At 43.4% G+C, this 14,267-nt stretch overlaps 1 protein-coding gene across 1 annotated transcript in view; it reads right to left on the bottom strand.

The window, feature by feature from the left end:
* The window catches only part of PKP2 (plakophilin 2), an 84,132-nt gene extending 73,991 nt beyond the window's left edge, over positions 1-10,141 (bottom strand). The window contains exon 1 of the mRNA XM_046681695.1: positions 9,854-10,141. Within this exon, the coding sequence (XP_046537651.1) occupies positions 9,854-10,076 (223 nt within the window). The 5' untranslated portion in view covers positions 10,077-10,141. The remainder of the gene's footprint in view (positions 1-9,853) is intronic.
* Positions 10,142-14,267: the final 4,126 nt, after the last annotated feature.

Raw genomic sequence — 14,267 nt, 5'->3', positions numbered from 1 at the left:
TCAAACAAGAAGCAATTCAGGCCAAAGCCACTGTCGAGATTGGGCTGGGAGTGGGTGGGGGGGTTGCTTTTGATGGTGGAAGGATTCCAAATTGCTCCGAAGACTGCAGAGGTGTAGACCTCATAAGATAATGTAATTTTCTCTCTTTCCTGGTCCGAATGATGTGATCCCCAAGCAGCTGTTAGCAGGAAAATATCTTAGTTTCTGGTCACCTATGCCAGCATTATCCAAAATAATGGATTATTGTTAGGGTTAAAAATAATAAAGTGGTTTCCATAATCAGTTTTTTTCTCTGTGGGTTTTGTGAACCGCTTTATTACCTAATTGGTTAAATTTAATATATTTATGAAATCAAATTGACAAGCCTCTATTGTGACTCCATTACTTATATCCGGGAACGTTTGAAAAATCAACCACAGTTTCCATTACGGTAAGTAGATGATAGAGAATCGCTAAACAAACAAAACCTTTATATAACCTGCTTTCATCAGAGAGGAGAGAGTAGCATTCACATTCAGAAAAGCATCTTTTCTTTCAAGTTTCTAGCACTCTCTGAGCGTGGTTAAAAAACTGATTTCATTAAAACTGAGCTCTAAAAGGACAATCTGTAGAGATGAAGGTGTTAGAAATTCCCATGGAAACACGTATGGTTAAATGTATGCAGAGAACTCAGTAGGTGTTCACTACTGGTATTGATTTAAATACTACGCTTAGCTGTGTTCACAATCACAAGCCGTTGTCTTCACAGTGGGGATTCACAATGGTCTTTCTGGGGGGAAGAGAGCCTGGCAGTCTTCAAAGCTATCATCTTCTTGTATTTGGTCTTTCTACAGCAACCTCTGGGTAACAACAGCTCTCTTTCTCCACAACCCTTAAAAAGATTTAACTTTTTCCATTAGTCTAAAACTGGGGGCATGTCACTACAGGTGAGACATGACATTCTGAAACTTATTAGAAGGAATTTGTATAGCAATTCATATTTAAATAGTTCCTTAAAGTCATTTACTAACAAAAGTAGGAACTTACAAGAAAACACGAAACATGTTAGGACCCGTCAAGAACCATACACCGGTACTCCAGAGTTGCCGAAGCATTTTTGTTGGCCTGTGTGGGCATACAACATAGGATTCATTTCCCTGGACTTACATTTAAAAAGCAGAAAAAAAAATCCACTTCTTTTATCTTCTTCTATTCTTACTTTCTTTTTTTTGTGGAAGATTAGCCCTGAGCTAACTACTGCCAGTCCTCCTCTTTTTTGCTGAGGAAGCCTGGCCCTGAGCTAACATCCGTGCCCATCTTCCTCTACTTTATATGTGGGATGCCTACCACAGCATGGCGTGCCAAGCAATGTCATGTCCGCACCCAGGATCCGAACTGGTGAACCCCAGGCCGCCAAGACGCAGAACGTGTGAACTTAACTGCTGCACCAGTGGGCCAGCCCCACTTTTCTATTTTTTTTTTAAGATTGGCAGCTGCCCTAACATCTGTTGCCAATCTTTTTTTTTCCTTCTTTTTCTCCCCAAAGCCCCCCAGTACATAGTTGTAGCTTCTAATTGTAGGTCCCTCTGGTTGTGCTTATCCCACCTCAGCATGGCTTGATGAGCGGTGCCATGTCCGCGTCCGGGATCCAAACCAGTGAAACCCAGGCCACCCAAGCGGAGCCTGTGAATTTAACCACTCAGCCACGGGGCTCGCCCCTATCCTTACTTTCTAAGAAAAGTGAACAGATACTTATGGAAACCACAATCCCACCCCTTGCATACAACTCAGTTAAGCACTTGCTCAGGCTGGAAAATAAGCAGAATTTGTTGGTTTAAAAAACTGCAGTGAAGAATTGTTTTAAAGCAGATCAAAGTCTAATAAGGCTTTGCATAATTGAAAAACTAACAAAAAGTGTGCAGTGCTGTTTATTGTGACCAGTTAACACAGCTCACATAACCAGGAGCAACAACTCAGTGTACCAGGCATACAGTTGCAAAGTACTGGCTATGAGTTCTTACAAAGTTGAATACACCAGGAGTTGGCATTGGTGGCAAAGTGGTGAGCACTGCTGAGCTGCCTTGCAACAAAGCTGAATTTGCCAGCGACAGACCAGCTCTCTCGGGAAAACAGGCCACATGCTCCATGTGCCACTATGTGACTAGACAATGGCTATTATCACTCACGCAATAAACCAACCAGCCACCAGAAGTCTTATTTTGCAGGAGCCCATTAAGCAGGTAGAGGTTATCCTCTGACACATTAGTTTATGGCATTTTGGGGGGCAATCCTCAAATTACTGCTCTAGATAACCACAAAGAAACATTAAAAAGGCCCTTTTATATAAAATTGCAGGTGTCTATCTCACGTATTTTGTTTGAGTAGCCAAAACATGTGATTACACAACTTGTGATTATAGACTGGTAACTTAGCACACTGGTGAAGTTGACACAACCTGGAAGTTCCTAAATCTATTAATTCCTGCAACTTGTCTCCTTACTTTGGCATGCCTCCCAATTCATTTGCTGAGACATCTCATAATGATTACTTGTAGGACTTTAGAACCGCAATGACAAACATCCCATTGTACTCACAATGATGCAACCAATAGCCAAAAAGATGAATTTTCTGAACTCACAAATTTAATTCTATTTGCTTTAAAAAAAAAAATCACTATGGGTTTTTGTAATGAATCTCAAATCCTGATACTCCCACTGCCTCTCACTTGCCAGGGCTAACCTCTTCCCTCCCAACGGATTCATAAGTGCTGTACCTTTTCCTTTAAATCCACCAAATCTGCCAAATGTATTTTCGGAAAACCCCTGCATTTTTTCAAGTTTCTCCCTTGCTGAAACATCTTCTGTGACTCACAATGATCCAGTCTTTGACTTGCAGTCAAGATCTCCCTCCATACTATGAGGTGGAGGAGGGGTGAAGGCAGGCTACCTCTACCAGGGCACAACTGAACTGTGTTTTAAGGGGCGTGTAAGAGTTAAGTGGGCCAAGAGAAGGGAGGGAGGAGTAGACCTGGGGTGCAGGGGGGGGGAGGGCGGGGGCAGGATAGGGGCAGGAACACCCAGCAAGATAAATCGCACATGTTTGCTGGGTAAGGTGTGGGAGCAGCAGCGAAAGGATGAAGTTTGAGCATTTGCAGGCATCGGATCATGAAGAACTTGGAATGCCAGGTTCAGGGAGGACTTGACTCCTGTAGATAACAGCAAGAAAGCGAAGGAATTTAAATCGGGAAATAATGGGATGAGATTTTACAAAGTTTAGTAGCTAGGTGGAAAATGGACTGGAGTGAGGCCAGATTAGAGCAGGAAGAGGCTGTCATATCTTCCAGGTAAATTTTTACCTCCCTGACATAAAGAATCATATCTTTTACTACCACTTCTAGCTCAGTCCTGTATCAGCGCTTGACAAGTTAATTGTTGATTAGTCATATTTCTTTGTTCATTCAAAATACGCTAGTTACACAAATTCAGTTTGCACTAATCCTTAAGGCCGCCATCCATCCTGTGGATCGCCACAGCGGAGCCAAAATGTGAGGACGGTAGTGGCATGTGTTTTCTGTCTCGGGGTGGACGGAGGGCGCTCAAATATTTTCTACTGTTTCTCTGTCATTCTGAGAATATAAAGAAGAAGAAAAAATTCTTTCCCCTAAACGCAGGCAGCCTCTCTGAGTGATTAGAAAAACTGACCATGTTCGTTTTGGCAAAGGTTGATTCTACATCTGAACAATAAATATTTACTGTCATTCTGTTATCTGTATGGCTTGTGTATTTATCTGTACTATTTTGGAGGTCTATAATAAGTGCCTATTATCTGTCAAGAAAAGTTCGCATTTGTTTTCCTCCTTCAAAGAAAAAGGTAATCAAGATACAGTAATTCCGATGTGATTCTGGTCCTCCCCATCCCACAGATTAGTGAGATTTAAGATTTAGTGGGAAGAATTTATTAAGATTCTAGTGAGCAATACGTTCTTCTGGAAATCAAAGAATTGCAGAACCTTGATTATGATGCTTTGGCCAATCAGCATTGTTAAGCCTAAAGCTGATTATTCCAAGAATATAAATATGCAGATTCTTTTAAGATTAATGGTGAGTTATGTTTTCAAATGCTCAAAGTTCTTTTTTCAAAATGTCCATTTTTATCTAAGTCTACATATTGGGCTCCTTTGCTCATCTTTAAGCACTTTCGTTAACATAACAACTGTTTTTATGTCCCAATATCCAATCATCATTAATGGCATTACACAAAAGATACATAATAAATTTTTTAACATGTCTATTGTAAGAGGACCTGAAATTCTGTTTATTATTCTTACCCTAGTAAGTCAGCAGAGTGAGATGGCTCACTCTAATACAAAGATTAAGTTTTCTTCTAATTTTGTCTATTCCCACGTGCAACACTGCCTTTTACTGTTTAATTCCCCCGGAGGGATATGGTATTCACGTCTTCATACATTTGTGCACATGCACAAAATAGCTGGAGTCCAACGTTTATCTCAGAATTGTATAATTTAAAATTCTTGGGGCCGTCCTGTGGCCAAGTGGTTGAGTTTACGCGCTCTACTTCAGTGGCCCACAGTTTTGCTGGTTTAAATCCTAGGCATGGACCTAGCACCACTCATCAAACCATGCCTAGGCGGCGTCCCACATAGCACAAACAGAAGGACCTGCAACTAGAATATACAACTACTTACTGGGGGGCTTCAGGGAGAAGAAGAAGAAAAAAAGATTGGCAACAGATGTTAGCTCAGTTGCTAATCTTAATTAAAAAAAAAATTCTTGAATGTCATCTGAGATGCAATCAATCTTACCACAGACCATATTAATCAAGTCTGATTTATAAATTGCAGAAGTTTTAGCAACATATCTGTTATTATATTTCCCTGCTATCATAGCTAGGTTGCCAATAAAATGCTTGCTCTTCTCAGGAAAGAAAAAACAAAGCTTTTAATAATTTTTATGGATCAGATCATTCAATTTGAGTGTAAAATCAATGTCAACTATTTGAAGATAAAATATCGTAAACACACTTAGCCTATTTTAATACATGGGGGAAAAAAATTAAAGCTGATATCCAAAACAGCACTTTAGGAGAATGAGCCAACGTGAACAGCAAATACCTAGAATATCTAATTCAAGTGAGCTCCCCTCTGTTCCCATGATTGGAACCACTAGCACATAGATAACATTAATGGAGTCTTTTAAAAAGCCTAAGTGAACAGTCTGCTTCTCTTTAAGGTAATTTCCTGCATCTTATCTGTAACACATATAGCAAGGTACTTTTCTAACCAAACACTGCTACAGTTCAATGATTCCCAAGATCCCCACCACGCCCTCATTCAAGACTTTCTGCATAAAACATGTGTTCTCACCATGTCTAGGGGTGGGAGTTTTTTTTCTGTAATCACCATTTTGTTAACATTCTATTGCCTCTAATTATATTCAGAAGAGTTTCTAAAAAACTCACATACCTTTTTTGCTACTCATGGCAATGGATCTGTTAGACACTAAACAAAAAGTGGCCCGTGGGCTATATTAGGCAGATATGGAGACACATGAAATCAGCTGGCAGTACTGACACCTTTCATTCATAGCAGCGCGGCCGTGCCCCTGCCCTCCCACCATCTAACATTTCCCCCCCTTTCCTGATTCTTCCCACTTTCAGAATGACTAGTCACCTCGCTCTCAGAATTGCTTCATTCCTGGAATTCCTTTTTGGCAAACAATACAGGATTTAAACAATGTCTAACTCTCTTCACTCGCCCCCCCATTTGCCCCCAGTCACCCTGAACACCTATTAATTGCCTTTTTATGCTACTTTAGGCAATTTTCAGTTCTTCCTCCAGAATTCCTTCTGATCACAGATATTCAAAACATCTTGGCCAGGGAAACCATCTATGTAAATGGCACACCTCAAGTTTTAACAGTAGATTTCCAAAGACGTTGTAAATTTTATTAGGATATTGTTCGTTTTGTTTTATAAGTACTACATATAACAATTTAAAACATGACTTTCTTCCCACACAGACATCCAGGGAACTGTTAATAAAATAAAGTCATAGTACTTTCAAAGTAAGTGTAATAAATGGGAGATGGACATTTAAAACTTTTCCCTTTGCTAACACTTGCAATTCTTTTTTTTTTCTTTCAAAGATTGGCACCTGGGCTAACAACTGTTGCCAATCGTTTTTTTTTTTTTCTGCTTTTATCTCCCCAAAACCCCCCTGCACACAGTTGTATATCTTAGTTGCACGTCCTTCTAGTTGTGGGCTTGCAATTCTTAAATGTCTTCTGTCTGACTTTTATCAAAGAATTTTTAAAATTCCCTACTATATAGACTCAATTCACAATGCTGCTTCACATCTCTGACCTCCTGGCTCCCCAGCTCACTCAAGAGTTACAGCCAACTTTAAAATGTTGAGCACAGCTTAAAATAACAGCAAAAGTTACAGTGATGTACAAGGAAACTCACCCACCTATGCTAAGGCATTAGAGAGAAGGTGATGGATTAAAGACCCTTGCAGGGTACTTATCAACAAGCCAGCCACATTTATCTCATCTCTGTTTTCAGCAGATTATCTGCTGCCTCAATCTTACAGGTATGTCAACAATTCAGAATTCTCCAGGGCCCTGGAGCCAACAGCAGTTAACACCAGGGTCGTTTCTTCCCGGAATTTCTTGTGTTGATACAGGATTCTTTCCAGACCAGCACTGTTTTCAACAATTGCTTGCCTGTTTCAACTTTAGAGTCACAATACGAACACGGAAACAATAAAAACAATACAACCATCACCGGCCCCCAGACCTTTCCCAAACAACTTCAATTATACAACACACACCAACCACCCCTGGTAATTGTTCTGTGGCATGTTCATGTTAAATTCCTTTGAAGCTGATTACTTTTCGGAGACTCAAAAAACTGAGGCTCTAAAGCAAGTAGCTGTTTGCTGCCTTATCTCTCTGACTGACTTGCACTTCTGTGTAGGCTGCTGAGGTATTTCAGCTTGCTGAGAAGCTCCTGTTGTAATCAAAATATTTCAAACACTTTGTTCCTTAGTTGGAAGAGCCTCTCAAGAGTTGCCCTGAGCATTAAAGCAGAAGAACTAGGACAGTGTCCTTTGTTCTACCACAATTCTGTGAACAACAAATACTTCTGCTGTTCGCTCCTAGAATGCTCTTCCTCCAACCACCTCCTCATGTTCAATCCTATTGAATTTTTTTTTTAAAGATTTTTTTTTTCCTTTTTCTCCCCAAAGCCCCCCGGTACATAGTTGTATATTCTTCGTTGTGGGTCCACCTAGTTGTGGCATGGGGGACACTGCCTCAGTGTGGTTTGATGAGCAGTGCCATGTCCGCGTCCAGGATTCGAACCAACGAAACACAGGGCCGCCTGCAGCGGAGTGGGAGTGCGCGAACTTAACCACTCAGCCACGGGGCGAGCCCCCAATCCTGTTGAATTTTTGTGATCTAAAATCCCAATTCCTCCAAGAAGCTTTCCAGAGTCCCTTCAGCTGGTAGTCTAACTCATATTCTCAACTCCATAATGTGTTCGCTGTCCTTCTGAGTTGCTCGCCACTTTTTATTTGATAACTCGTTCAGAGGGAGATTTCCTTCTTTAGATTTTAAACTCCCTGCTTTTAAAGCAAGCAGGGTCTATGTTTAACTCGGCACCTGCACAGTGCCCTGTATGACGAACAGACTCGTTTGACGGTTCCTGAAATCACCACGCAACATGAATTTACCATGTGGTAGAGAGAACAGATCATGTGTGGGTTTGGGACAAGGTGTCCAATTAACGTCGAAAGACCGACACATTCTTCATATGTGAAGTGGATCCTCATATCTATCTTCTAAAATTGTTTTAAGAGCATGAGGAAAAGCAAACATGTTCGTAAACAGGGTTAGGCACACAGGAGAAGCTCAGCAATGCTCCCCTTCCTTCTGTTCATCCCCCCCATTTATGGAATAGTTGATGTCTGGTTGCTCTTTCTGACTAGCCATTCTCAGAGGGCAAGAAAGAAAATCTATTGTGCATCCCCCTTGTGTCCTCAAAGCAGCAGAAGCTAGTTTGGTTCCAGTTTAGCATTGGACCTGCAACAGACTAAAGGGGTGCAATAACTCTACTAGTCAAAAATGGGCCTCAGTTGTCCTGGAATCTTGAGTCAGACTCCTACACGTAAATTCAGGCTCTTTTTTCCATGTACTGTGACAGTTCTGTGCTATCTAAACCTCCCTCCTCTCACAGAACTATCTCAATTTCATTTCGAGGAAAACGAGAGGGGGCCATAGAGAGGCTTAGGGTCTAATAAAAATCTCACTTTGTATTCACAACCAAAAGTCTTAAAAATATAACTGACGAGTGGTTTAAAAATTCAGGTTTGGGACTTTAAACACCAGTTATGCCACTTACTATCTGTGGGAACTCGAGTTTTAACCGCTTGGATTCCTCATCCATAAAATGGGGATTAAAACACCTACCTCATATGGGTTTTTTTGAAACATAAACAATATACTGCATGCAAACCACACAATCCAATTCTTAGCACATAGTAGGCACTCAATTACAGTAACCATAATCATTAACATCTTCTCTCTACCTTTCAAGTATGTAAATATCGACTGCCTGATTCTTTAGGATTCTTTCCTACAAATTGAAAACAATACAGCCTGCTAAGGTCTGCTGTTTGAAATCTCTGGTGTGATCTGCAAGTAATTTTCTTTTCCCTAATGGGTTCTGCATTTGCCACTGCCCAAGTTACTTCCTACAGAAACAATTTAACATTGCAGGAAACCAACTGATATCCCAACTTAATTAACTGTTCAGTTGCTTTCCTCTTCTCTTTGCTACAATAGGCCTATTAATACTTTTATAATGAAAAAAATAAATTAAACAACTAATAAAAGAGTTACTGTGTGGCTCCGATCCTCTGACTTTTAACAGGAGAGAAAACGATTTATCGTTTTCTCTAATTTCCACAACTGGTTTGCTATCTTCTTCCCCTTCCACCTCCCCTGATTATCAGTTACTAATATAGTATTTTTTTTTAAACCCCTTTCACCTCCAAGTTTAAGTTTTTGGAGAGACCAGCGCTGTGCCCACGAGGGTGTCGCCGGGGCGCAGGGAGGCGGGCGGTGGTGCTGCTGCAGGGGCCAAAGTTCCCTTCCTTCTCCTCCTCCGCGCGGGGGGGGGGGGGGGGGGGGGGGGAAGTTGTTCCCTGGCCCTAAGCCTCCTACCCAATTTATTTTACTTCCTTGATCAACCCCTCGCTCCGCACGCTGGGCGGAGCGCCCCTAAATACCTGGGCGAGGCACCCCAATCCCAATTTACCGGTCGTAGGAGCGCCAGTACTTCCAGGTTTCTTTTACAAAATATTTATGGGGGTCATAGACTCTTTAGAAAACCTAATAAAAGCTAGGGGGGCTTTCTCGCAGAAAAATAATCATACCAAATTTCCGCAAAGAATTGCAAAGTGTTTATAGACTTCTGGAGCCTCCAGATTAAGTCCCCCGTCGGGTGGGGCTGGGGGGATGGGAGGCGAGAGGAGCAGGTTAAGGAAGGGGTGAAAATCTTGGACCGAATTGTTTCACATATAGATGTGCATTTAATATACACAGACACATATATGACAGAGCTGAGTACGAGGTTATTTTAGAAGAGTGCTTTCCTCAAGTAAGCCGGCCTGAATCTTGAGGCGCGATGGGTCATACAAAGGGACGGCGAGCAACAGGTGGGCAGAAGCCCCGGTCCCGCACCCCCAGGAAGCAGCTGGTGGAAGCACCAGGGCGCTGAGGGTGAGGGAGGGGTAGGGGAAAGGGTAGGGGGTGGGGTCGCGGCCGTTCAGGGACCGGCGGGCTCCACTCACCGTTGCCCACGAAGCTGCGGCCCTTCCGGGCCAGGGTCTGCTGCACCTGCTCCTGGATCCGCAGGCTCTTGGCCGCCTGGCCGCCGCGGCTGCTGCTCCCCGCCAGCTTCAGCTTGGCCTCGGAGGGCAGCGCCAAGCTGGAGCTGTCCAGCTGCCCCAGGATCTGCTGGCCCAGGACTGTCCGGATGTAGCCGCATTCGGTCGGGGAACCGGGGGCTGCCATGGGGCCCGAGGACGCGACCGAGCAGCTCGCCTGCCGCGAGACCTGCAGGCGAAGCTGCAGCGGAGCAGGGGGCCCCGGCGCGAGCCCCGCCCCGCCGCCCCGGCCCCGCCTCCGGCCCCGCCCCCCGGCGCCGGTGAGAGGCCTGAGCCGGGGCGAGCGCGGCCTCCAGGGCCGAGCGCCCGGCCTTCCCGGGGAGGGGGCGCAGCTCCCGCCGGGCACGCGCACTTGGCCGGGGAGCGGCAGCGGGAGCGGGAGCGGGAGCGGGGGCGGGGCCGGCCGCGCGCACCGACACCTGGCGAGCGCGAACCGCCCGCGGGGAGGTGGCCGAGGGGTGCGGTCCGCCTGGGGTCGCGCCACTCTCAGAGTCCCCACGGCTACTGCCTGCCAGTGCCGCGCCGCGCTCTGTTTGCCTTGCTCCGCCTTTCCCCAGTCCTCGGAGAGGATGTGATTTCTGCCTGATTGCGGAGGGGCCGCCTCCAGGCAGGTGCGCCCTGGAGAGTCACTTCTGTTCTTGGGCTGAGTTTTGCCTCTGGGATCCCCGAGTGAATCTGGTTAGGCAGGCTCTGTCCGACTGTTTGAAACACTGCATGGTTTTCTTGGACCTGAGGGTGACAAAGGACTATTGGGTCAGGCGGAAAGGGCGATAGGAGGGAAATGTGCCGAGAAGATGACATATGTAAAATAAAAGACTTTTTCATATAGTTTTTTTTTAAATTAGTACTTCTCAGGAGTGTGTACTTTTTGCACAGATGCAGTCCCAGAAACATATGTTCTTCCTCATTGAGAGCTTCTGTTTTCTCTTGCAGATACACAAATTGTACCCAGTACGCTCTCGCTCACCCACTCCTCTCTTACGAACACACCCACACGGAGAAACTCCAATGAGAGGCGCTGGGGAAGAGCACAGTTTTAATAGGTGGTACTCTTTAATAGTCCTACTAGCGTTGATTAAGTCCTCTTTATGATAGGCCTTCTGTAGGGGGCCCATGGAAGAGGCCTCTGACTTTCCCTCGCATCTTCCACAACTTATATTTATCGTGCTATTAATTATGTTTTACACGTAGTTGACTACTGAGAACTTAAGAGCTGAGCTCAGTGGAAAGGGTCCTTGACCTGAGAGTTTACAACCTAAGCCACTCGTCCTGATTTTCCTCTTTGGATTTGAGAGGTAGAAAGAAAAACATCTATGCCTGGTATTGAGTACGATAATCTTCCCTTTGATTGTTTAGGTTTGTATGTACACTTTCCCTTAAATCACTCACTTGCTGCAAAACCCCACTTATCAGGTTTGGAGTGGCTGAGAAACACAGCTTCGCCCTTCCCCATTTTCCTATGCACACCCTTCTGTCTTTACACACACACTTTAATGCACAGGTACACGACTCTCCAGGGAGTGAAGAGGAAATCAAGGGCCCCAAAGCCTGAACAACGGAGTGGTGATGGTGCCGCCACCCTTTCTCAGCCGCCACCTGGCTAAGGCCTTGTGGAATGCAGCACTTAAGTGAAGTCCTGTGGATGGTGGGTCTTGAAAGCCATTTCTCCCTTCCCAGCAAGACCAGTCTTGAGGTAGATTATACCTTGTGAAGAGCTCAGTTATGTAGCCAGATGTAAATATCCAACCCGGATGCTGAGACTCAGTTGAAAAGAGAGGGGTGAACCGAAGGCAGAGTGATGATAGAGATTTCCAACAACAAACACTGTCCCTGCCCCCTGCTTCTTCCTCTCCCCCTCCCCCTCCTCATGGCCTCTTCTGGCAGCCCTGAGAGTGCTGCTTTGAGAGACAATTTCAGCACCTGCCCGCACAGGGTCAGTGGGGGCATCTCTTGTTTTTTGTGCCTGGAGAGCTGTAACTTACAAGATCAAACCCCTCATGGGGGGAGTAGAGAGGAATTTTTCCCATTTGCTTATTTGATTGAGCCAAACTTTATTTACTTTTTTTCCTTTCAAGTGGATTTTTTTCGAAGTGTGATGTTGTAATTGACTATCCTATTAGGTAGGTCCCCATATTGAGCATGCAGAAATCTCATTATCGGGCAGTTTGGTGATTTGACAGGAGGACGATGGTTAAAAGCACAGCCTTTGAGTGAGGCAGATCCAGGTTCACATCTTAGCTTGCGCTTTGTACTTAACTTAAGCAAGTTTCTTTACGTTTTTAAGTCTCAATTCTCTTACCTGTAACATGGGAGCAATGAAACTACCTAGGAGGAAGTGCTGCTGTGAGGATTAAATGATAAGTTGTTCATAAGAAATACTCAATAAGTAATTGTTCAATGCTCTTTCACAAACATCCCCCTGGGATCCACTTCTGGATTTCCTCAGCTCCTTCAGGTCTCTGCTCATATGTCAACTCATTTGAATGAGATTCTTTCACATACACACACAGTCACTCACTATCTCCATTCTCTGCTTAGTCTCCATAGTGCTTGTTTTCATGACACATGCTTTATGTTTTACTTTATTTAATTGTTGATTATTTCCCTACTGGAATATAAACTCCATGAAAGCAGGGATTCTGTTTGTTCACAGCCGTTCTCTGGGACCTAGAACAGCGCACATAGTAGACAATAGGTCCGTGTTGAATGAAAGAGTGAATGAATCATGCATGAAAGCACTTAGTATATTACATGGTATATAATGAGCGCTCAGCAACTGTTAGTCAGGAATAATTATTTAGGCTTCCAGACACTTTTGGTAACTTGTTACCGTCTTTTAGAAAGTCATAGATATCATTATACATTCTCGGTATTCTACTAGTTAGCCATGTAATATTCCCTGTGGATAAAAAGCAAATTAAACTGAGATAATTTTTGAATACTTTGAGAATTCAGTGATTCAGCAGAACGGTCCCTTTGAAAGTAAGATAAATGTATCAACTCATTAAAAGAATCCCCTTGGAGAGAGAATCCTATTGCAATAGCGATAGTTAATTACAGGGTGAGGAAGTATGCCGACTCTGGCATTGTGCTTCAAAACGTAGTCTCAAGGCGCTTCTGTTCCAACAGAGTGCAGGCCCTGTCCTGTTTTTTGCGTTTCCTGGGAAAGCTGCCTAGCCGACTTCCTAAATTCTGAGCCATCCCTGAGATAACTGCTGAAGGTAGCTTCTAGCCAACAAATTGAAGCATGGAAACAAAATGCTATGACTACTTTTGTGCTGTTGGCCTGTTCTACAGTCTGCGGCTTTTTAGTATTTAGGTTCAATTTTGAAAACTCTTCCGTTTCTTTTCTTTTTCATTTACCAACAGAATCTGATTAAAAAAAATTAAAAGCTGAGGAATGTTGAAGTGGAAGGTAAATAATAGATAACTGAATGATGAGGCTATGGTTCCTTTTGCTAGAAACCTACAAGAAAGGGCCAATCTTCCTCACAGAAAAACAAACAAAAAAACCTGCTAATCTTTTATTGTTTTCAAATCTACAGTTAGGGCTTCCTTAGAGTAATCTTTATTTTCTTTAACTCTATATAAATTCCAATATGAGAAATTCCAATATACAAAGAGTCAAGAAGTTACTAGAAGACTAAATATAGTATAAATTTTAAAGCAGAAATAATATTTTAACAGAGAACATTAAAGAACATTAATGGCACCAAAATGCTTTGATTCATATTAAAAAAAACCTCTAACAGATTTTCATGAGTATCTTCTCTCATGAAATATTTTTCTGTTACTATTTGTATGCTATTAATGTCTATTGCTTTTAAAAAGTATTTCCCAAATTAGTGTGTGAAACCTGGCAGATAGAAATTTTAAATGAACCACGAGTTTTATTTCCTTTTTTAGCAAGTGGATATGTTGCCAAGGCAATGGGTAGCAGTTTGGCATTAGCCACATATAACGAAACTGGATCAGGACTGGAAAAGGAAGCTGTGTGTGCGTTGGGCCTGAACATCCCTCTCTGATGGGACTTTCAACAGCAGTGAGTTAACGTTAAGGTGTTTGTCTTTAATGCCGATGTTCATTTTGTCTGCTATTTTGGATATATTGTGAGTGTGTGGATCTGAAAACCGTTCTTTTGAAAAGACCTCGGATGTAGCGTGGAAGGTGGAAGCCAGGTGGGCAATGAAGAGGGCTGGCCATGAGCAACTTGTTCATAGTCACTGAGGCTTTCATGACAGTTCCTTTTATCCTGATTCCTGGGCATGTATGAGCCCGGCACATCAGTGACGATTACCTTCTGGGTGGATGAGCACAG

Source organism: Equus quagga, chromosome 1 (genome assembly GCF_021613505.1).
Source record: "Equus quagga isolate Etosha38 chromosome 1, UCLA_HA_Equagga_1.0, whole genome shotgun sequence".
Lineage (NCBI taxonomy): Eukaryota > Metazoa > Chordata > Mammalia > Perissodactyla > Equidae > Equus > Equus quagga.
Note: the sequence above shows the minus strand (reverse complement) of the source record. Positions and strands in the feature narration are given on the sequence as shown.